Raw genomic sequence first — 27933 nt, 5'->3', positions numbered from 1 at the left:
GGCAGATTTTTCAATTCGAAAATCGGACTAACAGCGCTCAAAATTTATGAAATCCTACCCAATCAGCAGCTAGATCATGAAAAATAGTCGAAAATCCATACATCACTCGTCAGATTTGGTGGAGAATTGAGGGAGAACGAGCGAGCAAAAGTTTCTGAAATTCCCGGCCAAAAACAAGCTTTTTCCGGCGAACACCGGCAGTTCCAGCGGCTGCGAAGGGGTGTGGTAGAACGGGGGAGGCTGGCCGGTCAAATTGGGTCCGGTCCCGTGGCCAACCGTGGCCTATGGCGGCGACGGTGGCCCATGGAGCCGTCGGCTGGGAAGAAAAAGAACGAAGGGGGAGGGGGGGTCGCGCGCAGAGGGAGAGGGGAGGAGGAAGAAGAAGAAAAAAAAGAAAAAAGAAAAAAAATAAAACTGCCCGGTACTGTAGCAGTACTGTTGCTACAGTACACATATTAAAAAAAATTGGGAAGTAGCGGTATATACCACCAAAATTATAATCTGAATTAAAAATACCACCGGCTCCCAATTTTTTTACAACTAACATCTATAAATATAAAATTATTGTACACTTATTGCTCAGCTAACACTTTTTCTGTAAATCACCTCTCGCGATCAGGTCTCTCTTTGGCTCCGTCTCGCTCCGTCTCTGTTTGGCTCCGTCTCTCGCGCTCTCAGTCTTTGGTCGCTGAGGTCTCACTCTCTCTTCTCTCTTCCTCTGCCAGCGGAATCCGTTAATTGAAGATGCATGCCATCGATTACCTGAACCAGGTACTGTTGATCGACATTTTCTTACGGCTTAGGGTTTATGGGTTTGTTTGAAATTGGTTTAGGGTTTAGGGCTTTCTCTGAAATTGGTTTAGTGAGTTCTCTGAAATGGGTATAGGGTTTAGGGGTTTTTCAGGGTTCAGGGTTGCATATTGGATATGGATAAGTTATCTTTGTTTTTCATATTCTGTTGTGATTATTTGGAATTTCAGTTTGGGGATGAATATTGAATGTGTAAACAAAGGGCAAAGAACCATATGCGGGGATGTATATTAGTTTTTGGTGCACAATGGGCTAGTTTAGAAGTTACAGTACCTGCAAATGTGTTGCTTGTGCTATCTTTTAAATGGATTTGAAGAGCCTATACTGAAATAGCAGCTCCTTCCCATTTCCCTTCTCATTCGGGAAGCATTTTCGTGTTAGGCCATTGGTTTATCAGTGACTTATTTGTTCAAACAATATTGGATGTAACTAGTGTTTCGTATCTAATTGTAGAAACGAATTTGCAGGTTTCTAGTGAGCAGAAGTCACCATAACTTTATCTTTTGGAGAATATTGTAAAGAATAGCGGACGAGACTACATAAAATATTTTGTTGTCAGACTCCCTGAGGTTAGATTTCTGTTTTTTGTGATGCCTCTCATTTCTCAGCATGCTTTTTGTGGTTACGTAACGCAACTTCTTGATTTATTGACATGTAACAATGTCTGAATCAACCTGGAATACACAACATATTTAGTTTGAGGTTTAACTAATGGCAATTGGGATTAAATTATCTTTGATATCCACACTGTTCACTGCTTATGAATTACATTGTTTGTTTCAAATAAAATGATGTTTTTCTGCACAATGTGTCATTATTACCCCCCTGTGTCAAATTGGACGATAGGCTTCACTTCACTTCACTCCGTAGTTACTTTGTAGTCAAAAGTTTTTCCCATTTTTTGCACTTGTAGGTGTATGAAATGGGAAAAACTTTTGTAGGAAGCCTTTTGAAGATAAAATATAAGAGAAGGACATGGGAAAATATAAGAGCACGGCTTGTGGACAGAAAATGTAACATAAGGAAATTGGAAAATATAAGAGAAGGAAATGGGAAAATATAAGAGCAAGACTTGTGGAGAGAAAAGATAAGGTTGATTCCACAATGAATGTGTATTTTTTCTGTCATGGGCCATTGGTGAACAAACATGAAATGCATATAAAGTTCTATTGGGGCTGTATTGTAGGTTTATCACTGATATATCTAGTGCATATTGCCATGAGATGCATCTGTATTGTGTGTTTATTGCTTGTAATTGTGTATATTTAAAAGGCTTGAAATTATTTGTATAATGGTGGTGTGTAGGGAAATATGGTCTCGAAAGCAAAGTTGATGATTGCTGCGGATGAAAAAATCCAGGGAAAGGCGTTGACCCTTTCCCATACAAAAACAGTGATCTGTACAATTAAGGACAAATTTAGTGGGCAACAGTTACAAAGGTTCAAGGACAGTTGTTTTGGCCATTTGTTAGTAATTGAGGACCTGAAAAAATCCATGGCTTGTTGTTGAGAAAGGCAGACCCGAGGACAGTTTCTCAAGTCAACGGGATCAAATTCATCGTTGGCAACAAGGTCATACAGTTCACAGCGCAGCAGTTTTGCGTCATCACAGGGCTGCAGTTTGGAAAGCTTCCCTTCATTCCGACTGCAACTAATGACAACTGCTGATTGAAGAAGAAGTATTTCTGCAACAATAAAACGGTCAGCCTTTCCGAACTCGAACAAGCCTTCATCGACTGCAGTGATGAGGAGGACGTCTTCAAGTTTGGGCTGTTATATTTCGCTGTTTTTGTGCTGTTGGGCAGTGAAAAGCATGTCAACATTGACATGCGCTACTTGAAATTGGCCGAAGATGTTGAAGACTTCCAGAAGTATCCGTGGGGTGCTGTGTCATATGCCAAGACAAATTCGTCATTGTTGAGGGCACTGTGCGCAGAGTACCAGCGAGTCAAAGTGCCCCAGAAAGCCTTAAAAACCCAAAAATCAGCAAAGCAATCCAAGACAATGGCAAGTGGTAGACCAAGGGAGTACCACATAAAAGGATTTGGCTTTGCACTTCAGGTGAGGAAATATCCGTTTATGTATAAGTTCCATTTACTTTGTTTACAGTGATTGATATATTTTTCTTGAAAACAGATATGGGCTTTTGAGGTGTTTCCAGCATTCGCTGCATTGCATATCGTTGTGCGCGAACAGAATGCCCAAGTCCCTCGTATAGTACAATGGAGAATCAATAGTTTGCCTCGTTTTCACGAAGTAATGAGTCAAGTCTTTGAAAATGCAGAGGTTAGTTCTGTTTATAATACTAATGTTATGCTTCTGATTCAAATTATAGGTTTAATAATATGTTTTTTGTCTCTCTAAATTGCAGGTTGATGTGCAACCTCTCCGCCCATCTGTAATTGAGAAGCAGCAGCCGTATTGGAGTTGGGGTGACGATGTCGACGACACTGAAGAAGTTGTTGAGTTGTTTGGTGATGACGAAGAACCGAAAACCAGCACTTCTCCCTCTGTGCAAGAAAAAGACGAGGACATTGCTGAAACTGCTAGCCGTCCATCGTCTTCTAAGGCAAGCATTACATTTTTTCCAATATATACGTCATAATACAATAGGAAAAACACTGCTGTTGATGGGAAATATTTTCGAAATATTGTAACATTTGCGTTATAACTTAATGCAGGGTAAAATCGCGTCCACTGATTTATGCTTTTTGAAGCGTGAGTTTGAAAGGACAAAGGATGAATTGGCCAAAGTAGCCGATTCGAATCGAGGACTTCGCAAGAGAGTGCATCAGTTGGAAGAAATTGTACGGACGGAGTCCTTGAAACGTGAAACAGAGTCTGCAAAATATAAAAAGTCAGTGGAGGCTTTTGGCAAGACCCTAGCTTCCATGGAACAGTATTTCAAGGGGGAGATAGAGCAGCTGAAAAAAATGAATAGTGGGTTGAATGAGGGTGGAGAAGGACATGAGGACCTCCGTAGTCCTCATATGAATGAAGGACCATTACATGACTATGGTAGTCCGCATATAGAACCGGCAGCAATGGAAACAAAAAGCCCCGGTGATGGAGCCGAACCATCCGCAGCCTTGGTAGTCGAAGAGGCACAAATGGTGACTTCCGTTCCTCACTTAGAAGTGCATGAAGCAGCTGAGCATGCACTTCTCGAGAAGCTGCCTACCCCGGAAGATGTGGCCGGGTGTGACGAAATTTGCAAAAGACTGATGTTGTTGTTAGAAGATTGGAAAATAAGTGATAGTATGGCATCGGGAGGTCCGATCAATCCTCCAAGTATACCCAAAGTGAGTATGGCTGGTGATGGAGAAGGGTCTAAAAGTGTTGAAACAAAAGAAGAGAAAGGTAAAGGCTGTAGACAGAAGCGTCCGTCCCACACTTTGTGTAGTCCATTTACTGATCCGTTGAGGAAGAAGAGGACGATGAGTGTGTCGGATGCGACTGAAACCCCGCCATGTTTTGATCCATCAAAACCCCTTCCCATTGAACATGTGAAGGCAGTAATGGAGTTTTGCATTGGGTGGAAAAATGAGATCAGGTTAGGATTCTTTACCTTCAAAATCCAATCTTCATGTTATGCTAGTATGCGCTGATATAGAAATGAGAGAATTACCAAGTTCGCTTTAATATACATGTGTATATTTGTGATGAACAAAATTCACACTTTGTTAAAGCAAACAAATATTGACTGCTGCTGTTAAATGTATTTTGTTAAATATAGGTACTAAGAAATTTTGAATTGTAGTTTATTATTATAACATTTAGACTCAAAAGAAGACAATAAAAGAAATTTAGAAGGGGTTGTAATAGCGGCTCCTTCCGCCCATGGCATCTGGTCTTCTCCTCCATGTTCATGTTCCTCGACTCTGCTAGTGTCTTTCCTCAGTGATATTAATGCAGTCGAGGATCTGGAACATTTGGATGGAGCGCAATCGAAGATTTTGTCAGGGTCAGTTAGGAGTAAGGGCTGAGGAGTTATGGGATAGAGTTAAATTCTGGGCTTCTCTTTGGGCATCGGGTTCTAGGCAGTTGAAGGATTATCATTACTCTATAATCTTGAGAGACATGGTTGCTGTCTTAAGATGATGTTACCTAAAGTCTTGTTTTCTTCCTATAGTTTTATCTTCAGTCATAGCTGCCTAGATTTTCTTTAGTTGTTCTGGAGTTTTCCTTTTCATTGTTTAATCGATGTTTTTTCCTCTTGATTATCAATAAAACGTTTCTATTGATAACAAAAAATATTAATGCAGTCGAGGATGTTTTTAAACTGTATATGGCAGTTACCTCTTGGATTATGGTTATGTGTTCAAAGAGTTTCTTAATCTAAAACAAATTATTACTCGAACAAAGAATTGAACTTATGGTCACATTTGAAGTGAAGAAAAACAGAGTTGAAATAGAAGACAAATACAATTGCTTGGTTGTCGTTACAATTTCAAGTGGAGAAACAAATAGAGATAAGTAGTTTACCTAAGAATTCTCAATTGGTGCTCAAGGGGACAAAAATGGAGACAAACAAAGTCAAGATGATTGGCATGGAGATAAAATCTAACAAGTTTTTTGTTTCCTGTTTTATCATGTTTCTTCATATTTATATGTAGAATTTGAAAGTTTTCTTACAATTGAGGCAAAATTATTCCACTCCCCAGTGAAGTAGCTTCCTACTTAGCAACAATTCTATATTTGTCTCACCTAATTGCTACATATAAGTAAATTCTATATTTGTCTGACGTAAGGGCCATATATAACTCCCTCATTGTAGCCGGACTGTAGCCGGATTTCAACTTATGCCCGTAGGGCCTCCGCATGACGGCCACGTTATTGATTGCTCACGGCCGAATGTGCTTATAGTATAATTTGACAGCATGTATACGCCTATTATTTTACAATATAAACGATTTGAAATGGGAATTTACGTATTTGCCTAAGTTCTGAAAACTGTTATTTTAAATGGGACAATATTATTTTATATATGTTGTGAAAACTGTTACCACCTAAGTTCTGATCGGGAATTTACGTTTTTGCCTCTTGTAGTGCGGAGGTGCAGCTGGAGTCATGTTCGGTGGGCGCTGATTTTTTCTACAAACTGATCGATGATACGGAATGGATTAGCTCAAGGGTAAGAATACACAATTCTCTACTTTATTACGAGACTTCAATTGTTTTCTAACCTTTATTAAGTGTAAAGTTGTATGAAATTGGGCTGATATTATATACGTGAACTTTCAGCACTTGGACATGGCAACCTTTCTGATCCGGAAAAGGCAACTCGCGCATCCGTTGGTATTTGGAACTCAGTGGACAACGGCAGATTGTTGCTTGCAGGTAAACATGTTACCATTTAACATTCACTGCTTCATTTTCTTTTGATTGTCATTATGTAATATGGCTTCATTTCAATGTGTGCAGCAATTTCTAGAGCCGGTCAAAGCGACTGGCAAGACACGTCGAGCGAAGAAGGCAGCTGCTGAAAACATCAGTGACCTTACACCCAGCAAGCTGAACAATATACATCACTATGTGCGCGGTACGTGGCAACACGGGTATGGCCAAGCTTGGACAAAAGTTAGGAAGGTCTATTTTCCATATAATCTGCAATTGTCCCACTGGGTTGCAATCGAACTTGATTTCGTCAATCATACTGCAACTGTGTATGACTCGTACTCTGATTTTACCACCACAAAGAAGCTGGTTGGACTGCTTCGCCCTATTTCCGAGACGCTGGCACAAGTGCTGTACAATATGAAGTTTTATGAAGCTTCTGAGCTTGAAGAGGTGAAGCAAAGGGGGCTGCAGATGTCAAGCTTTACGGCATTCTCACTTTGCACCATTGGAGATGTGCCACAACAACGAGATGGGTAAGGTTTGTTAATTTAGTGGAGTTTAGAAACTATTTTACATAAATGCAGTTCTAATTTCCCAGCTTATTGGCTTGACAGTGCGTCTTGCGGAATCCTGACCGTAAAATTCTTGGAGCATCTGAGTGCTGGGATTTCGTTGCATACAATTGACCCTTTGAAGACCAAATATTACAGACTGAAGCTTGCAATAGAGGGTTTAAGGGGGGAGGCATATGTATGAGGTATATGTCTTCATGTTTGTGAATTTAGTTCAGTGTGGACTTAGGACTTGGGAATTCACTGTGCTCATTAATTATGTCAGGAACTCGTTTATATGAAGATGCAGACGTCGATGCTTTGCTGGAAATTCCTGCCTTTTTGCTAGAGCTACTAGGTGTAGTTATTATGTGTAGCAACCCGGGTCTTTGGCCCTGCTGTATATTGTGAGGTGTAATATTGTACAGTCTAGAAGCAGTGGCTAATTGCCTTACATGGCACACACACTGTTTCGATTTTGAAGGTTACCTATTTTGTACACCTCCATATATAAATATTGTTGCTCTTTATGGATGCTTTTGTAGCCATTGTTCACATTTTGTGTCTGTGGTTTTGTTTGCAATTTATGTGATATAGGTCAATTTCATTTCCTGCACTGGGAATCTGTTAGTGGACTTACTGAAGCATACAGCTTTCTTAAGATTTCACAATTTAGTTTTGACTTAGTTCGTTTTCAATAATGTCAGCAGCAATTCTACTTTTCTGCTTAGCATTATGTTGTTATTGGAATTTGGAACCTCATACTGTGTTTGCTGATCTTAGCTGGAGCAGGTACCAATCACTCGTCGTTCCTCTTGCATATTGGATTAGTTTCCTTCTGTATTTAGCTGTATTCGATCTGAGTGATTGTTCTCTGTGTACAGGGTATACTAGCACCATCCTGCTTAAGATTGGTAAATTATCTGACTTCATCGGTGAATTTCAGGTACTATTTTCATAATTTTTACTCTGCTTTGCTAGTGGAACTCGTACCAAATTTTTATTTCGGTTTTTTTTTTGTATGACTTTGTAAATTTGTAATGCATTTGGTAAACTAGGGTTTTGATCAGTTAGATAGTTTATTTATTTAGGAGCTTGTGTGTTGTTGCTGAAAAATTGATGGATTTGTGTTTATTTGTGTTTTGTTTGCAGTCTTTGTTGAATGGAACCGGAGAACAATCACAAGGTGACTTTGATGCGATCGCATGACAGGTATTGAAAAAACTGCTATACATTTAGTGTCGAAGGATGCTTTATCGTGTTCAATTTATGTTTTTTGTAATGGATATAAATTTTCCTGTGTTACTTTCTTTTAGGTGTGCCGTCTGGCAGCTGAAGGGGAATGACAGCCAAATTGGTATCTTACTTTCTCTTATGTGTTCAAATGAATTATTTGCATGCTTTGTGCTTTTTCCTCTTGCTTATAACCACTAAATTAATGCATGGTCCTGCCCTTAGTTTTTGGTTTAGTTCTAAAACTTCTATTCCTTACACGTATGTTTTTCATAATGCAATAGAAACTTTTTATAATTGGTTATCTTTTTTCATTGATTTTTGTAATAGGTTTGACATCACTAATAATGGCAGCAGCTACCTTGGGGGCATTGGTTTATGGTTACATGTGGTGGAAGGTATCCAGATGATATATTTATGTTTATATTATTTCATCCATTGGTTCTCTGAGTTGTTGTCTTCTTTAAGCAAATCTAATATTTGCTCTTCACAAATGGTTAGGGTCTAAAATTCTCAGATCTTATGTATGTGACAAAGCGTAGTATGACTGCTGCTGTAGCAACTTATCTTACTTTTCCCTTTTGCAGGATTACAAGCTAGGTTCCATTCAAGAAAAGCAAGAAAAACAGCTTTATTTTTAGACTAGTTTAGACTCTCGCGTGTATCCAAAAAATGAATTTAAGTCATGCCACTTTGTTGCAGGGTCTAAAAGAAATTGCGGAGTCTTTGCCTGGAAGTTTGACGAAGTGAAATGATGCTATTGTGCAAGACGATATTGAAGGTCCAGGAATGAAACCGAGAAACCTGCTGAGGTTTGAATAAGAACTCTTTTATCTACTATTTACATCATTCTTGAACATTGTAATGGAGCCAATCTGCTTCTTTCATAAACTCTATCTCTGTACTTAACCCAGTAGTTTTTGCAGGTCGGTCTCAACCAAGTGTTGATTGCAATATTCTAAAGAAGATGACCATACACTGTTATTTTCTGTAGGCATACGTATGAGATGCCTTAGCTTTAATTGGTTACGTTGTTCCAAATTTTATGTACACAATCTCACAGTCACTGCCGAGTTGTTTTTCATTTCATGTATTTCTCCGTTCTTTTTTTCCCCCATTATTCTGATTATAGAGATGAAGTCAATATTACTGTGGAGCTTATAGCATGTTTACTTTATTTTGTGGGCTTAATTGTGTGAGACATGCCCTTATAATGTCAAACAAACAGTATTGACATCAATATTTTGAAATAATTGAAATCACACCGTTTATTATTATGATTATTTTTGTTTCTTCCTCCGAGAACAAGCAAAGTGGTTACAAATATGAAAGATTCTGAATAAGTTTTCTTCTATCAAATTCCGCATGGACCTAGAGTTGTACGGTACCATCCGAGGATACTTCACACTGGTCTTCGAAGGACATGTAAAACGGTTATTGTGCGTTCCATTGTACAAGGTTGAATGGATTTTTTTTTCTGTTGTATTTGGCCCAAGCATGCCAAAAATCATCCTGGTTTTGAACGAAGTGGAGACTTATTTGCGCAAATGCCATTGACATACGATATAATAGCAATATGAGGCCAATATACATACACTATAGACGCAATATTAGGGCAATATAAGGATAATACGATAGCAATAGTATGACAATATACATGTAATAGTGTGCCATTATACATACACTAGCAATACAATACAAAGGCAATATTAAGCAATATATATGCAATATAACAGCAATATTAAGTGATTCTACATACGATACATACACATCCATTACAGACTACATTTGACACATGCAAAACAAATCGCCACCGAAGCTTTAACAATACTATCCCGCGAAGGGAAAACGAAGGGAACAAAAGATCTATGTACTTCGGTATTTAGTTGGTGCATTAAATTGATGGGATTGCAAACTACACCATTAACTCCTTGGCTGTAATTTATAGCAGTAGAGCATTACATTAACAACAATAAATTTGGCTTACAAATGAAATAACCAAACCTTAATGGGAAATTGGAATTTGTGGATTTCAACCCAAAATAGGACTATGTAACTAAGCATTTATTGGGAATTTCAGAAAATAAAATAGGAAAATAGGAAAATAGGAAAATAGCAAAACTGCAAACTTGGAAAATGGGAAATAAGGAAACGTGGAAAATTCAAACTTTGGAAATATAGAAGAAAATGAAAATTGGAAAATTGGAAATTCGGAAAAACCAAAAAATGGAAACTTGGAAAATTGGAAAATTGGAAAATTGGAAAGAGGAAAGTAGGAAATAGGATAAAAGGACACTTGGAAAATTGGAAAATTGGAAAAAGGAAAAAAGGACACTTGGAAAATAGGAAAATAGGAAATTGGAAATTGAACAAAAGGAAACTTGGATAATTGGAAAAAGGAAAAAAAGGAAACTCTGAAAACATGAAAATTGGAAAAAAGGAAAATTGGAAAATTGGAAAAAGGAAATAGGAAATAGGAAATAGAACAAAAGGAAAGTTAGCAAATTGGAAAATTGGAAAATTGGAAATAGGAAAAAAAGGAAACTTAGAAAATAGGGCAATTGGAAAAAAGAAAATTGGTTAATAGAACAATTGGATAATTGGACAAAAACTGAAAATTGGATAAATGGAAATAGGAAACAGGGACACATGGAAAAGAGGAAAATTGGAAACGAATTGAAATTGTGGAAATGGGAAATAAGACAATTACCATATTGGACAATATTAATTACTTTCTCAATTAGCCAAAGCACGCAACTTTTTTTCATTACATAATGGGAAAATAGGAACATTGAAAAATTGGAAAACTGGAAATACAACAAAAGGAAACTTGGGAAATATAAGGATGGATAACAATTGTCGTGTCCGTGATATTTGAAATCAGGATTACTTTGAACGAAGTGGAGTGTTATTAGACCAAATGCCATTGACATACGATCTAATAGCAATATCAGACCAATATACATGCACTATAGAGCCAATACGGAAGCAATATATGGTTGATACGGTAGCAATAGTTTAACACTATACATCCAATATTCATACACTATCTATACAATACAAAGTCAATATTAAGCAATATACATGCAATATAACAGCAATATTAAGTAAATGTACATACAATACACACACATCCATTATAGTACAGTTCACAGATGCAAAACAAATCGCCCCCGAACCTTAACAATACTATCCCGCCAAGGGAAAACGAAGGCAACAAAAGATCCATGTACTCGGGTCAGATGAACTGAAGCAGCACTCACCCTTACTACAGGTCCATCAAAAGATCCATGTCTTTGTTCTTTGTCCTCGCTGCACGCACGAGACTATGATGACCCATTCCCTCACCACCTATATTCAGCACCTCCCGCACACCACCTACATCAATTTCACTCCAATTGTAGTTTGGTGAGATGACTGAAGCATAATCTCGGAACATTTCGAAGCCGTTGTTGAAACATTCAACCATTTCATGGTTATATTCTTCAGATTTTTTGAATTTTTCGACGGCATCTTTCTTTCGCTGTTCCAGTTTCAACTTCAACGACTCTAACTTTTTGCTCCGACTTTTTGCTTTTAGAGTTTGCTTCACTTCTCCAGCAAATGCTTTGTTCAACTTGTTGGCCAAGTTTGCCATCACTTGGCCATCAAAATCACATTTGGTCTCCCACCAAGCTGTTGCCTTAGAGAAATATTGGAGCTCCTGCTTCACGGCACAGATTTTGTCAAGGGGATCAGTGCTGTCGGCCTCACTTCCAGATGAAGTGGGATCATCATTGGGAGTCAGCGGTGGAGATGGAAATGGCACATGCCACGGCATGTCCCCCGGGTAACTCACTTGCTCGTTTGGAGGCCGTACATCAGACATCTTCAAGTATTGAAGTATTGAAGTACTACAATTCACAGCTGCCGACTGCAACAAAACAAATAAACGTAGATTCTGTCTGAAGTTGTAAAGGACAATATGGTTAGCTTTAGTGGAGAATGTTTGCGTTTGAGTAAGACTGATATGAAGTACTGATATGAATGTGGAGAATGCTTGCCTTTGAGTAAGACTGATATGAAGTACTGATATGAATGTTTGCCTTTGCCTTTGAGTTAGACTGATATGAATGTTTACCTCGTTAATTAAGCTGCCTATGTTGCAGTTATATATACCAAGGTTCATATATTGGGTATTTTGTTGGTGCATTAAATTGATGGGATTGCAAACTACACCATTAACTCCTTGGCTGTAATTTACAGCAGTACAGCATTAGATTAACAACAATAAAATTGGCTTACAAACGAAAAAAAGCAAACCTTAATGGGAAATTCCAAAATTGCAAAATAGCAAAAGTGCAAAAGTGCAAACTTGGAAATTGGGAAATAAGGAAACTTGGAAAATTGGAAAATTGGAAAATTGGAAAATTGAAAATAGAAGAAAAGGAAAATTGGAAAATTGGAAAATCGGAAATACGAAAAAATGGAAACTTTGAAAATTGGAAAATTGGAAAATTGGAAAATTGGAAAGAGGAAACTAGGAAATAGGATAAAAGGACACTTGGAAAATTTGGAAAATTGGAAAAAGGAAAAAAGGACAGTTGGAAAATAGGAAATTGGAAAATTGGGTAATTGGAAAATAAAGCAACTTGGAAAATTGGAAAATTCGAAATTCGAAATTGAACAAAAGGAAACTTGGAAAATAGGAAAAAGGAAAAAAAGGAAACTCTGAAAACATGAAAATTGGAAAAAAGGAAAATTGGAAAATTGGAAATAGGAAATAGGAAATAGGAAAAAAGGACACTTGGAAAATAGGCAAATTCGAAAATTGGAAAATAGGCAAATTCGAAAATTGGACTATTCGATACCTGGATAATTGAAAAATAGCAAATAAGGCAACTTGGAAAATAGCAAAATAGGAAATAGAACAAAAGGAAAGTTAGCAAATTGGAAAATTGGAAAATTGGAAATAGGAAAAAAAGAAAACTTAGAAAATAGGGCAATTGGAAAAAAGAAAATTGGTTAATAGAACAATTGGATAATTGGACAAAAACTGAAAATTGGATAAATGGAAATAGGAAACAGGGACACATGGAAAAAAGGAAAATTGGAAACGAATTGAAATTGTGGAAATGGGAAATAAGACAATTACCATATTGGACCATTTTAATTACTTTCTTAATTAGGCAAAGTAGGCAACTTTTTTTAATTACATAATGGGAAAATAGGAACATTGAAAAATTGGAAAACTGGAAATAGAAGAAAAGGAAACTTGGGAAATTGCAAAATAGGCACAAATAATGAAAAAATGGATAATTTCATAATTGCATAATTTGATCACACATGGAAAATAGGAAAATATGAATAATGGAAAAATGGAAACGAATTGAGATTGCTGAAATGAGAAATAAGACAATAACCATATTGGTAATTTGAATGAGTTGATCAATTAGGCAAATAGGCAAATCCCTTATTTGGATTACATAATGGGAAAATTACCAACTTCGGAACATCCAAAATAGAAATATATTACAAAAAGGCATACAGTCAACTGGGTAATAACTCCCGCCCAATACTATCCCGCCTAAGACTCCCGCCAATCCCTCCCGCCAATGACTCCCCCTAATCCCTCCCGCCACTAACTGTCTCTGTTACTCCAGGTCATTAAAACCTGCCTATATTAATAAACCCAGCTGTTTGAAATGAAAGCTTCCATCACATTAACTCCTGCTTGCAGCCATTACCTTCCCCACTGATTTCACTCCCATCACATTTAGTCCCCCTTTTTTCCAATTAAGTCATACACCAGCCTACAATAAATATCGAAGACCATGGACCATAACCTCACACCAAACCCAACGCTTTCAATTACTGAAGGAGGGGAGACTAAAACAGAAGCCAAGTCACCCAATTCACTCACTGTAGACTTGGTCCATGGCATGCAGCAATGTCGAGGCAATACCATGTTTTGGAAAAATCTCCATGCAGACATAGTATCAAAAATTGTGGAGGGCCAAGCTAGATGGGATGTCATAAAAAAGCACACAATTCGCTCTCGTTATCATGCCCGCATGCATCTCGTACATATAAAGGCAATCAAAGGAAAAATTGAAATTGCCCCTACCACTGCAATTATGGTATTCAAGGATTCAGAAGAAATGGCCAAGTTGAAGCAAGCACAAGTGGAAAGGGGATTTGAACTATTTCGTAAGTTTGCAAAAATAGTGGATCCGACAGGAAACTGGGCCAACATCACTGTGGGCGGGGTCATGAATTTCATGGGTCGTGGTCGCCGCACTTGAAGAGTATGCAAACTTCGAATGTGTCAACAGCAGGCAAATGGAACTATGAGGTGGCCTCTTTTTGTATTATGTAACCATGGGGTGGCCTGTTGTTGTATTATGTAAGTTTGGAAATAGGATTTTATGGAATGATCAAGCCTCTTTTTGTATTTGTGCGTATACAGTTTATCGGTGTCCAGTTGAGTGGCGATATAGCAGCAATAACTATACAATAAACAAGCGTATAATGGCAATATTATGTCAATAAGAGTACAATAGAGAGATGATAGAGTTACAATATGACCCTATTACAGTACGTACTGCATCAGAATGTTTTTCAAATTATTTGGTCCTCAATAATTTGGTGAAAAAAAAATAATAATAATTACAACCTGGAAAAAGGATGAAGTATACATCCCTTAAAAGACATATGGCCTACATTACAGACCTTCAAAATGAACTCTATATATATAATGCATGCCTTGTGGCACCATCACATCCCCCCCTAAATTACAGAAACATGACACCCCAAAACCTCATGCTCTTTCCTTTTTCAACCCCTAAATTATCCATTGGATGCCCAATACTAGATCACTGCTTGGGGGGTGGGATACCCTGCAACTCCATAACAGAATTGGTAGGGGAGAGTGGTTCCGGGAAGACGCAGCTTTGTCTCCAACTTACGGTACGAGCTCAGCTCCCACCCTCACATGGCGGACTAGGGGGCTCCTCCGTCTACATATTCACAGAATTTAGCTTCTCATTTCGTCGATTGCAACAACTAGGCAACCTTTATCATGCATCATACCCCAACTTAATAAGGTTGGAGCCATTGGAAGACATATATGTTCGTGGTGTTCATGATGCTCAAGAACTCATCCATGTCCTTGGAGACATAGAAGCATTTATTGTCATTGATCACACCCGCCTACCTGTCAAACTCATTGTCATTGATTCCATTGCTGCATTGTTCTGATCACAGTATCAGACAACACCGGCCGATTTGAAACGGCGGTCTGAAATGTTCTTCAACATATCTGGGACATTGAAGGGTTTAGCAAATAAGTTTGGGTTGGCGGTGGTTGTCACCAACCAAGTGGTGGATTTTATTGGGCCACATGATGGAGTGAATGGGGTGAGGTTGGGAAACTTGGAGTCCCTGGACACATCAGGCAGACGGGTGAGTCCAGCTTTGGGACTGGCTTGGGCACATTGCATAAATTCAAGAGTGTTCTTGGCAAGACATGAGCAATCTATTGGGGTTAACATTCATAATGCTCCTTCAACAACTATATGTAGTCAAACACATAGGACATTTCACCTTGTATTTGCCCCACATCTGGCCTATGCATCCGCCGAATTTGTAATCAGAAAAGAAGGTTTAGTCGGAGTATCAGGGTAACTGTGTAATAAAGGAATTCTAAGAACTTTAATGTTTTGGATCCTTTTGGAATTACATTCCAGGCCCTTCAATTTCGCACTCAAATTATAATAGCAATCTGGAAGCAATACCAGTACAATAAAAGTACAATAAAATAGCAATCTGGAAGCAATACAGCATGCTGTAGCAATGTAACCCAAATTATGCAAATTTAAAACAATTCCCATTCAACATAACACGAAACCACCACAAATAAAAGTAAAGTTTACATGACCTACCAAAGCAACACAAATCATATTGTCTAAGATACATTGCGCAATGGAATATTGTTTTTACAGGTGCTTTTATTGTGGCCTCCGGAACCACACCTTGAGCACTTTCTTGTAATGGTGCCCTCTCCTTGCGAGGGAATTCTTAACTTCTTTCGTCTGCCTGGCATGACCCTTGCCATGGGAGGCAGCACAACTTGACTTCCAACATCTTCAGGAATATCCCACCTTCCGTGAGGCTGTACCGGGTAGATGCTATCCGAATAAGCATCCATCCAAGTTTTCCGAGTGTAATACCGAGAAGCCTTTGAGTATACATTTACTTTCAAGAAGCGGCAAACTGCAACTACATGCTTGCAAGGTAGCTGCTCAAGCTGAAACTTTCTACAACTACAACTGTTGTTCGTCAAATCTACGAGGCCGTCCATATAACCGTCCAAAACATTATACTGTGCATTATTTACTTTAACCACATTCATCCTTGCAGTATCCTCCAACCTGTTCCTCAACTTCTTCTCTCCAAAATTGGGGCACAATGTTGTTGTGCAATTCAAAGCCAAGTCACGACGTTTGGTGAACCATTTCACAAGGAGATTCATAATTTCCCCTATCAAATGAACCACTAGCATCATCCTTGCAAACCTAAGGACTGAGTTGATTGACTCCGCAATATTTGTTGTCATTACATTGTAGCGGCGTCCATCCATGTGAGCTCTAGACCACTTATGTAACCCTGCGTCTTCAAGATATTGAGCAACATGTTCCTTTCGCTTGATCTTGCCAAAATGACAATCAAATTCAGCAATGGAATAAGATTTCGCAGCCTTCTCAAAGTGCATAAGTATGTGATCATGCTTTTTCAACTTGCAAGTGCGTTTCATGTTCCCCTTCATATGATAAAAGCATATGCCATGTTGCGCCGTTGGAAAAACTTTGTTCCACACATTCTCTATGCTAACATTGCGATCATAAATAATAACAAGATTGGAACACTCACCAATGGCTTCATGAAGTTTAGTGAAAAACCAATGCCATGATGCATCCGTCTCCAAATCCCCGATCCCAAAAGCAAGAGGATATATATTTCGATTACCATCAAATGCATTTGCTACAAACATAACACCCTTGTACTTGGATTTTAAATGAGTGGCATCCACGGCTATCACTGGGCGCATGGAAGAACGAAACCCTCTAATACATTCGCCAACCACCATAAAGAAATACACAAAGTGATTGTTCTCATCAGTTTGGATGTGTGTTTTTGTGCCGGGATTCATACGCTCCAATTCATAGCAATAAGCTGGAAGGATATAATATGCCTCCTTCGCTGATCCTCTAATGGACAATAGAGCTAACTCCCTTGCTTTCCAAGCTTTCGAATAATGGATGCTGAAACCAAAGTTGTGTTTCACATCTCTCATAATGTCACTTGGTGTGTATATTGTCCGAGAATCCTTAAACTTCCTTTTAAATGAAGTGGCTACAAGTGCTGCAGTTGCTTGACGATGGTTGTCACTTATAACCCTCAAATCACATTCATGGACAGTTGTACACCTCACAATCATGAAGCTGTTATCTCCAAATCTCGATGCTCGGACTCGCCATGGGCATGGACGTTGACAACAAACCACAACCAACCTCTTAGTGCAAGACGATTGCACCTTAAATTCAAAGTGGCCTCTTAATGCCATCAACTGTAACTCCGTCAACAATGCTTTCTTAGTAGAGAAAATTTGCCCAACTGTAATTTTCGGATTCCAATCACTTCGCGAAAACCCCCCATCCAAATATGCTTCTCCATCATTTACACCGGCTTCATTGTACCGGTTCTGTTCACCTATTTCATTCAAATAATGTTCACGAATGGGTTCAGATTCTCCTCCTAAACGCATTATTGGTAGTTGGGCAGATGTGTTCAAGCAGCCCAAAATAGGAGGGGCAGAGTACACTGACACTTCATTTCTTTCAGTACCATTGTCACCACCATGCATCTGATCCACCTCGCTAAAATCAATCATATCCATAAAATCTGTCCCTACTTCACCTCCCACATCAGTGCCATTTGTATTATTCCAAGTTACTTCATTGCTTTCAACAATGGCAACTGAAGAACGACCCATCCGACTACTATCTGTCGTGATATGCATACTATCAACTACATCATTTCTCAGTCCTTTATCTTCTATACTCACGAGTAAGGGAGCTAGTTTTGAAGGTGTTACCTCAGAATTGTACTTCATAAAAAATTTTACATCATCATCGTCCTCAATCTTTATGTGCATCCACTCATTCGAGGCCACCAAAACTGAGAATTTTAAGCTAACCTTGTCTTCGCTGCTGTTTGTATTACCAATCTGATGCACACGGTCCAACAGTTCAGCAAATTTGATGGTCCGTGGAACTATTAAGCCTTTTGACTCACCCCCTTTGTATTTGCACATCTTCTTCGAGGTGACCCATTTTCCATTGTAGCACACGAGAATAACAATTGTCTCCATTTCTGACCATGACAAAACAACATTTCATTACCACAATATAACCACAATATACATACAATACAATAGCAATATAACCACAATATAAAAACAATATAATAGCAATATAACGTCAACACAACAGCAATACGACAGTGAAATAAGAGGAACGCAACAGCAGTACACCAGTAACACATCAGCAATCACACTATACAGATATACTACATCAAATGGAAAATCCCAAGTTTCAAGATTCACATATCCAGACCAATCTAAGTGCAATTGGTACAAACCCAGATGACTGAGCATGAATATTCAACAAAACCTAACCCAAACCAATTAAAGCCAAAACGAATTTAACACAAACCCAAACAATCAAAATATAACCCATTTCACATAATCCCACTAATTTTAAGAAAATAACCATCAACACTACCTTTTCGAGGTCGCCAATCCACTAAAGCTTCAAGGTTGCAAGCAGCTATTCAGAAGACATACCTAAAGGGAGGGGTTCCGATTCCAAACAGAGAGCAAGAGACTGAATACAGGGAGAAAGAGAGAGACAAACAGCTGCGCTATGAGAAAGAGAGCAAAGAGAGAGACACAGAGTTGCGCTAGAGAGAGAGAGAGCCAAGAGAGACACAGAGAGCTGCGTTAGACAGAAACCAAAGAGAAAGAGAGCTGTGCCAGAGAGAGCTGAGTAGTGCGAAGAGAGAACAAACTTTCTGAACTTGTGAAAATTCAGCAATAAGTGGACAATAATTTTATATTTATAGATGTTAGTTGTAAAAAAATTGGGAGCCGGTGGTATTTTTAATTGAGATTATAATTTTGGTGGTATATACCGCTATTTCCCAAAAAAATTCTATATACGTCCCTTTCGTTTTCAAACTTTTCCTCCTTCGTTACAGCTCGAAATTGGACATGCCGCATGTCTACGAACTCGTATCGACGAGCTCTACGTAAAGGTACCACTCATTTTCCCAAAATTCTTCCAGATTAAAAAGTGACCAAAATACCCCTATCCCCAAGGGTAAAATTGTAATTTCATAATCTAATTAATTAAATAATAGATTGGATATAAAAATTAGGGTCAGGATGTTACATCGGTAGCCTAGGTGCCGAAGGCAACTTTGACCAGATACTGGGTGCCGAAGGCGACTTTGACCAGTTTTGATTTCGTCAACGTGTCTTGCTTTTATTGGCTGTTTGTTTTGGTATAAACATCTATCAACTGCCCTTATTATTGCTTTCCCTTCTTTTATCATTCTCGTGTGTGTATGCATGCATGGATCATGTCAGTTATCATTATTAAATTGTACATGGGTTTCTGAAGCCTTATTATTGCTTGACACTTATGTATGCTTGTGCTGCAGGCACTAATTGTAGATTTCCTTGTAAAAGAAAATACAAAGATTTCTTTATTGTAGTTTTGGCGCATATAAACATGATGATATAGATCTTGTGGTTTAGATCGAGAAAAATTCGGAATCAGTTTATGAATGATTAAAATTGCTTATTTGACCAAAATGCATCATATTATACTGGCGAAACTTAATTTATGAAACTTAATTTATGTACCTGGATGTTAATCAAGTGATTCTAATTGGTATTACACGACATGCTTTAATTAGTTTCCCGACTTCTTCGTCCCTGGTCCTTGCATCTTATTTGTTCCCTTTAGTTATAAGTTGCTCTTTTCATGGATTTTGCAATTGTATTTCTCTAATATGCTTGAAAACCTTGATTTTTTTGGATCTTGCGGAAACCATTTATTTATCTATTTCTTGAATAAGATTATTTTGTGTAATATTAATATTCATCTTCTCTTGCAGATTGATAAAAGCCTTTCATTCCTCAATGACTATGTGAAAATACCTGTAGGATGACTAAAAATGCCTGGAGGGAGGTTTATTAGCCAATTTAAGATTATAATCAATAAATAAACAAATAAACTTCGGCGGCAGGATTGATATGACTTATCAATCCTGAAACGTGCTGGGCACAAAATAAAAGAACACGCAGAGAATTATTTAACGTGGTAAAACCCCACCTATGGGGAAAATCCACGGGGCTCCTCAGTCCAACACAAATCCACTATAGAATTGAGATTACAAGAAGTACTCCCACACTTATCCTAGACACATTCTAGATAATGTTTACTGACTTCGTAACTCAACTTCTGTCACGGGATAATCTTCGACACTCCTTATGTTGAACGCAATACTGGTCACGATTGCTTCAAGCTCGCCGGAGGAAAACCGCCACCACGGTCTTGGTGCCCTCAACCGTATGAGTCACCGACATGCATATGAATGCAATATGAATGAAGAAAGTGTTTGATAAATCACCAAATAAACATGGAACACTTGATGATTTATCTCAGATAAATGCACATCAGCTTTTCTTAGAATTCTCTATACTCAAAACTCAATGCATTGAAAAGTTGTACTCTACAAAAGAGATGCACACAGTGATTTATGCAAAACTCATTCTCCTAGTCAGCCAGAGACCCACGAGTCCACCAACCCTCTTCAATTGTAACTCTCCCATATGTGCACAAAGTAAAAGACGTCAAATAACAAGGAGACCCCTAATCCTATTCCATTCGTCAGCTTATGGAAGGATTTGTTATTCAAGATAACCACCTTTATCAAAGTGACCAATTAGGTATTAATAAAAAGTGCTCCCCAAGTCAAAGATGATGAAAACAATAATATTTTAACTTAAATTAAAATAGAGTCCAACTAGGAAAGAATCTTAAAAGATAAAATCTAATCCTATTAAAAATAGGATTAACATAATAATACTTGTGTGAAAATAATTCCAACTAGGAGTCCTATAATGAATGCATGATTATGTCATGATTTACCTGTTGTCAAGTTTCTCATATGGTCAAGTCATGCCTCGGAAGTATGGGGGTTGAATGAGTTGTGCCAAAACGTCCAGTAACAATTCTTCACACACTAATTTTCAACCTATGCTAGAGTCTAGGAAATGACAATCCAATTTTCATACTAACACTATGTCCAGCAAGCACTAGAGAAAGGTGCTTAGCCCTATATTCCTGAGAATGAGCGCTCTGGAATGTTAAATGTCAGCAACTTCAGTAACCAAGATCAGCATGAAGCTTTAACCCATGGTCTTAGGTTTGAGGCATATGAGCTTCCAAAGCCAGCAGTGCCATCAAGAATTCCTCCAGCTGCAGTTGCATCCTCAACCAAGCTTGTTCCAGTTCCTGAACCATCTTATGCTAGGGAGATCCGCCAAACTGCATCATTGCCACCTGTGTCAGATGCAGGATCATCGGAACTTAAGTTACGACTAGATGGTGTTCAAAGAAAATGGGGTAGGACAACATATTCCTCCCCAGCATAAAATTCCTCTAGTTCTAGTTCCCAGAAATCAGCGAATGGGGTCACACAAATAGATAGCGTGAGCACTTCAAATTCAAAAGCACGTGATACTACTGAGTCAAGGAGGCCACAGGTTGAAATTTCTCTAGAAAAGCAGAAGCTTGCCAGTTCACTGTTTGGGGGATCATCAAAAACTGAGATGAGGCCATCTTATGCCAACCATAAGGTGTCTAAGGCGAAAATCCATGCTTCAGAGAAGCCCCAGGTACCAAAGGCAGTAGCTGTACACACTGAAGTTAATCATGAACCTGCTCCAGACTTGCTCGATTTGGGTGACTCAACTAGTAGTACTGCTTCCACTGTAGATCCTTTCAAGCAGTTAGAAGGGCTTCTTGATCAAACTGAAGTTGCATTAACTGCAAATCATGGTGCAGCTGGTGCTGCTATGACACCTGATATAATGGGATTATATGCAGATACATCTCTTGGCGGGCTTAGTAGCAGTGTTGGCGACCCTTTGCCGACCACTAGGGATGAGTTTAATCTTGCATCTGAGTTATCAAATGCTACAAGTGTTGGAAAAATGGCTCACCTAAGGATACAAGTGTGTTTTGGCGCTGAAAGGATGATTTTGAATCTATCTAAAAGCGACCGGTCGCAAGACATTTGCGACCGGTCATTTTGAAGCAGATTCGAAGTCTGGAGCAAAATCAACGAGCGACTGGTCGCCAGATCTTCGCGACCGGTCGCAGGAAGCATTGGCGACCGGTCGCGTGGCATTTGTGACCGGTCGTAAAGAAACAGAATCAAAACTGAAGCTTCAGTCCAAAAGCGACCGGTCGCCAGGTCGTCCCAGTCGTGCTGTGACGTTTTCTTACGTGTTTTCAACTATGTTTTCGAGGGCTATCGCTTTCCACAAGATTTCAGAGGCTTAGTGGGTAACTTCTGAGTTAAAAGAAGGTTGACTACGTTCTGGATAGTTGGGAGAGCACCAATTGCCAATTGGTTTACTTATTTCTAAGAGATCACTCTCCATTTTCTGGTGTAAGTGGGAGGTGGCTGAGTGGGATATCATTTATCTACTTGATCTAACATTTAGTCTAAGTGGTGACTAAAGGAAGGAACGTGGAGGACAAAGATGGTGCCTTATCTTATGTTCATTGGCTTGTGTAAGAAATGGGGTGAAGTAAGATAACACAAGAGGAGAAAACAAGTTGAATAATAGGAAGTGGCTGAAGCAGAAACTGAGTTGAGAGTGCTGGAGTTTTCAGTTTGTTCAGAAAAACCAAGGGGAGAGCAAGAGAGTTCTCTAAGTGTATCAAGGTGTTGAGCAAGGGTGTGAGAGAAACAGATTGTGAGGGTAGTGTTCTAAGGGAGTTTCCTTTTGTAAACCAAAGTTGTAACCTATCTTCATTAGTGAAATTTCTCAAGGTGATCACCAAAGAGGATGTAGGCAAGTTGCTGAACCTCTATAAACACTTGTGTCATTTGTGCTTGGTTAATTTCTGTGTGTGTGTGTAAGACTCATCCATCATTGAGTTCTTTGTCTAAAGTCCATCAACAACAAGATCTTTAAGGGCAGTGAGTTAGTCATTAATTCACAACAAGTGGTATCAGAGCTGTGTTGGCAGCTGGAGCTAGTTCTTCTCTTGGAGTGCTAGTGTGTTGAAGATGGCAAGTGACTTAGAAGCTGAGAGTGGTAGCAGTTCACAGCATCTGAAGCAACCACAGGCAGCAAGCATGAAGGTGGAGTTAAAGCCTTTCACAGGGAAGGAGAACTTCACTCTTTGGCAACGAAGGATGAAGTCAGCTCTTACACAACAACAGCTCCATGTTGTGTTGGTTGGCAAGGAGAAGAAGCCAGCAGGCATGACGGATGATGAGTGGGGAGTTCTTAATGAGTTAGCCAGAGGAGCCATCGAAAACTATCTCTCCGATGAGGTGCTCATCAACGTGATAAAGGATACAGCGAAGCAAACATGGGAGAAGCTCGAAGAGATGTTTGCAGGGAAGTCGTTGTCCAACAAACTCTTCCTCAAGGAAGAACTCCTGAATCTTAAGATGGAGGAGGGAGGAAATCTAATGGAACATCTAAGTAGTTTCAATAGATGTGTTGCTGACTTGCAGAGAATGGATGTGAATTATAGTCCGGAGGATAAGGCTCTTATGTTGTTGACATCCTTACCTCCGTCCTATAAACACTTTCGAACCACTCTTATGTTCGGGAAGGTTACTCTTGATTTTGAGCCTGTGGTGCAAGACATCATGATACACCATAGGATGACTCAACGTTCGGGAGAAAACTCTCAAGGCGAAGGTCTAGTTGCAAAGACCGGAGAGAGAGGCCGTTCAAAGAAGCGTGAAGGCAAGAAAGGCAATAGAGGAAGGTCCAAATCCAAGGCAAATGAAGGTTGTTTCGAGTGTGGGTCAAAGGAGCATTGGAAAAAGAATTGCCCCATATGGAAGGAGAAGAAGAACAAAGAGAAGAATGCAGCAAACACAGCTGAGGATGTCACAGAAAGTGATGGTGAGCTTTTGTGTGTTAATAGCAATGTTAAAACAAATGCATTGGCTAATTCTTCAAGGTGTTCCTCTTCCGATTGGATTTTGGATTCCAGATGCTCATATCATATGTGCTCAAACAAGGAGTGGTTTGACACGTATGAGAAAGAAGATAGCAGTGAAGTGATGATGGGGGATGGCTCAATGTGTAGAGTCAAAGGCACCGGTACAATCAAGGTGAAGATGCATGATGGGGCTGTTAGGACACTTGGAATGGTGAGGCACATTCCAAAGTTGCGTAAGAATCTCATTTCCCTTGGAACTCTTGATCAGAATGGTTATTCATTCAAAGCAAATGGAGGGAAACTCATAATCTCAAAAGGTTCACTTGTGATTATGAAGGGAGAGATTCAACCTAACTGTCTATATAGGTTGTGTGGTACAACAATCACAGGTGGAGCAGCTGTATCTACAAGCAAGGACTCGGAAGATGAAACTCAGCTTTGGCATTTGAGGCTAGGGCACATGAGTGAGAGGGGCATGCAGGAACTACACAACAGAAAATTGTTGAAAGGTGTTCAAAGTTGCAAGCTAGAGTTCTGCAGATTTTGTACCATGGGAAAGCAATCAAAAATAGCTTTCAAGCAGCGAAACAAAGAGGAAGAAAGCACAGGTGTGCTAGATTATATTCACACGGATGTATGGGGGCCATCACCGGTTAAATCAAAGGGTGGAGCTCGCTATTTCGTGACTTTCTTGGATGATTTTTCCAGGAAGGTTTGGGTCTACTTCATGAAGGAGAAATCTGAGGTCTTCAGCAAATTCAAAGGGTGGAAGGCAGAAGTAGAGAACCTAACCGGAAGAAAGATCAAGATCCTAAAGAGTGACAATGGTGGTGAATATAAGGATAGCAAGTTCCTTGAGTTTTGCAAAAATGAAGGCATTAAAAGGCACTTTACCGTGAAGAAGACACCCCAACAAAATAGAGCTGCGGAGAGGATGAACCGAACTCTCATGGAGTGTGAGAGATGTATGAGAATTCATGCAGGGTTGCCCGAATCTTTTTGGGTAGAGACAGTTAACCACGCTGCCTATTTGGTTAACCGATCGCCTTCAAGAAATCTTGAGTTCAAATGTGCAGAGGAGGTATGGTCTAAGAAGTCAATCGATTATTCGAATCTTAAGGTGTTTGGATGCAGTGCATATGCACTTATTCCTAGTGATGAAAGATCCAAGTTGAAGCCAAAGTCTCTTGAATGTATTTTCATCGGATTTGAGAGCGGTGTGAAGGGCTACAAGTTGTGGGATCCAGTGAACCACAAGAAGATACTCAGCAGAAATGTTGTGTTTGATGAGAAGACCATGCCTATGAACAAAGTCAAGAATTCAGAGGCAAATGAGGATGTTGTTGAGAAAGAAACAACCTTTGAAGTTCCACTCAAGAAGGTGTCAAGAAAGACTTCTCAGAAACAGCCAACTGAAGACGTTCAGGAGGAGGTGGAGTCTGACATTGAAGAGGAAGAAGCTGGGCAGCATCAAGAACACACTCAAGAAGAAGAAGAGGCTCAAGAATAGGTGGAGCCATCATCTATAGCTCGGTCCAGGCCCAAGAGAACCATCAAACCACCTCAAAGGTTTGGATGGGAGATGGATGCAGTTCACTATGCCCTAAATGCTAGTGAAGAAGAACCAACCACGTTCCAAGAGGCTGTTGAGAACAAGGAAAGGGAAAGTTGGATGAAAGCTATGATGCAAGAGATGGAATCTCTACACCAAAACTCAGTTTGGGAGTTAGTTCCTAAACCCAAAGGTCGCAAGGTTATTGGCCTGCAAATGGGTGTTTAGGAAGAAAGAAGAAATGCATGAGAAAGGTGCCACCTTATTCAAAGCTCGGTTGGTGGCAAAAGGATTCTTGCAAAAGGAGGGAGTTGATTATGATGAAATTTTCTCTCCGATGGTGAAACATACTTCTATACGACTACTACTCTCCATAGTAGCACAAGAGGACATGGAGGTGGAGCAAATGGATGTGAAGACTGCTTTCCTTCATGGTGAATTGGAGGAAGACATCTACATGAGCCAACCTCAAGGGTTCATTGAAGCAGGGAAGGAAAATCTGGTTTGCAGGTTGAAGAAGTCTTTGTATGGGCTGAAGCAATCTCCAAGACAGTGGAACAAGTGCTTCGATTCTTACATGATGAAGATTGGGTATAGAAGATGTGAATCTGATTGCTGTGTATGCACTCATGCATTCAAGGATGGTAATATCATCCTTTTGCTTCTTTATGTTGATGACATGCTAATTGCATGTAAAGATATGTCAAAAATCCAGAATTTGAAGACATTGCTTGGAAGGGAGTTTGACATGAAGGATCTTGGTGCTGCACAAAAGATCCTAGGAATGGAAATAAGGAGAGACAGAAATGAAGGCAAGTTGTGGCTGTCACAAAGCAAGTACATTTCCAAGGTACTTGAAAAGTTTAATATGATGGATTGCAAGCCGGTGTCTACTCCTTTGGCGGAGCATTTTAAGTTAAGTGCGAAGGAATGTCCTTCTACGGATGTGGAGAAGGAGGAAATGAGTAAAGTTCCATATGCAAGCTTGGTAGGGTGTCTCATGTATGCAATGGTTTGCACATGCCCCGACTTAGCCCCAGCCGTAAGTGTGGTGTCAAGGTATATGGCGAATCCTGGAAAGCAACATTGGACAGCAGCAAAATGGATTCTCAGGTACTTGAAGGGCACCAAAAGGCTTGGGATATTGTTTGAAAGACAACAAGGAAAGGCATGTGTGTCGGGGTTTGTAGATTCTGATTATGCTAGAGATCTAGACAAGAGGAGATCAACCACAGGATATGTCTTCACTTGTGGTGGAGGACCGATTAGTTGGAGAGCAGTGTTACAATCGGTTAGTGCCTTGTCTACTACGGAAGCGGAGTATATGGCTTTAACGGAAGCTTCAAAAGAAGCGGTATGGCTGAAGAGATTGGCAAAGGAATTCGGGATAGCTCAAGACTTGGTGGTGATTCAAAGTGACAGTCAAAGTGCTATATGCTTAGTGAAGAATCAAGTGTTCCATGGAAGGTCCAAACACATTGATGTACGATACCACCGGATAAGGGATTGGGTGAATGATGGAGACATCACTATAATGAAGGTTCGTACAAAGGAGAACGCTTCAGATTGTCTAACAAAGCCAGTCACAACAGCAAAGTTCAAGCATTGTTTGAGCTTGCTCAATCTTGTTACATGCTAAATATTGAGGTGGAGTTCTTGAGAGTTATTAGGACGATTCTCAAGACATTACAGATGTCCTGGAAGGCAATGATGTCCACAAGGAGTATTAGGCTTGCCATGGTGGAGATTGTTGGAAAAATGGCTCACCTAAGGATACAAGTGTGTTTTGGCGCTGAAAGGATGATTTTGAATCTGTCTAAAAGCGACCAGTCGCAGGACATTTGCGACCGGTCGTTTTGAAGCAGATTCGAAGTCTGGAGCAAAATCAACGAGCGACCGGTCGCCAGATCTTCGCGACCGGTCGCAGGAAGCACTGGCGACCGGTTGCGTGGCATTTGCGACCGGTTGTAAAGAAACAGAATCAAAACTGAAGCTTCAGTCCCCCAGTCGTGCTGTGACATTTTCTTACGTGTTTTCAACTGTGTTTTCGAGGGCTATCGCTTTCCACAAGATTTCAGAGGCTTAGTGGGTCACTTCTGAGTTAAAAGAAGGTTGACTACGTGCTGGATAGTTGGGAG

General features: G+C 39.5%; 3 protein-coding genes and 2 pseudogenes across 3 annotated transcripts; 4 read left to right on the top strand and 1 right to left on the bottom strand.

Annotated features, from left to right (window-relative positions):
• The first annotated feature begins 2121 nt into the window (after nt 1-2121).
• Nucleotides 2122-2921, top strand: LOC148296438 (uncharacterized; annotated as a pseudogene).
• A 147-nt stretch (nt 2922-3068) lies between these two features.
• LOC148296437 (uncharacterized) lies at nt 3069-3728 on the top strand. Its single transcript, XM_088248527.1, has 4 exons — nt 3069-3095; nt 3181-3378; nt 3491-3666; nt 3710-3728. The coding sequence occupies exons 1-4, from the start codon at nt 3069-3071 to the stop codon at nt 3726-3728; spliced, it is 420 nt and encodes a 139-aa protein (XP_088104653.1).
• A 47-nt stretch (nt 3729-3775) lies between these two features.
• Nucleotides 3776-6905, top strand: LOC148296436 (uncharacterized). Its single transcript, XM_088247846.1, has 5 exons — nt 3776-4362; nt 5859-5943; nt 6054-6149; nt 6234-6682; nt 6764-6905. Exons 1-5 carry the CDS (start codon nt 3800-3802, stop codon nt 6903-6905), a joined length of 1335 nt encoding a protein of 444 aa, XP_088103972.1. The 5' UTR covers nt 3776-3799.
• Nucleotides 6906-14716: 7811 nt separating this feature from the next.
• LOC148296435 (DNA repair protein XRCC3 homolog pseudogene) lies at nt 14717-15598 on the top strand (annotated as a pseudogene).
• Nucleotides 15599-15778: 180 nt separating this feature from the next.
• On the bottom strand, nt 15779-18849 carry LOC148296434 (uncharacterized). Its single transcript, XM_088248155.1, has 2 exons — nt 18757-18849; nt 15779-18346 (listed from the first exon to the last, which is right to left on the bottom strand). The coding sequence occupies exon 2, from the start codon at nt 18342-18344 to the stop codon at nt 15879-15881; it is 2466 nt and encodes an 821-aa protein (XP_088104281.1). The 5' UTR covers nt 18345-18346; nt 18757-18849; the 3' UTR covers nt 15779-15878.
• Between the last annotated feature and the right edge of the window lie 9084 nt (nt 18850-27933).

The sequence above is a fragment of the Prunus avium genome, chromosome 2, assembly GCF_965620075.1.
Source record: "Prunus avium chromosome 2, drPruAviu1.hap1.1, whole genome shotgun sequence".
NCBI lineage: Eukaryota > Viridiplantae > Streptophyta > Magnoliopsida > Rosales > Rosaceae > Prunus > Prunus avium.
Note: the sequence above shows the minus strand (reverse complement) of the source record. Positions and strands in the feature narration are given on the sequence as shown.

What these genes read in the sequence shown, in the direction of transcription:
- LOC148296437 (XM_088248527.1), top strand. Translation starts at nt 3,069, where the DNA reads ATGAGTCAAGTCTTTGAAAATGCAGAG. An exon ending in AAGTCTTTGAAAATGCAGAG is followed by an intron (nt 3,096 to 3,180) that starts GTTAGTTCTGTT and finishes TCTAAATTGCAG; the next exon opens with GTTGATGTGCAACCTCTCCG. An exon ending in GCCGTCCATCGTCTTCTAAG is followed by an intron (nt 3,379 to 3,490) that starts GCAAGCATTACA and finishes AACTTAATGCAG; the next exon opens with GGTAAAATCGCGTCCACTGA.
- LOC148296436 (XM_088247846.1), top strand. Translation starts at nt 3,800, where the DNA reads ATGAATGAAGGACCATTACATGACTATGGTAGTCCGCATATAGAACCG. An exon ending in GGGTGGAAAAATGAGATCAG is followed by an intron (nt 4,363 to 5,858) that starts GTTAGGATTCTT and finishes TGCCTCTTGTAG; the next exon opens with TGCGGAGGTGCAGCTGGAGT. An exon ending in CGGCAGATTGTTGCTTGCAG is followed by an intron (nt 6,150 to 6,233) that starts GTAAACATGTTA and finishes CAATGTGTGCAG; the next exon opens with CAATTTCTAGAGCCGGTCAA.
- LOC148296434 (XM_088248155.1), bottom strand. Translation starts at nt 18,344, where the DNA reads ATGGAGACAATTGTTATTCTCGTGTGCTACAATGGAAAATGGGTCACC.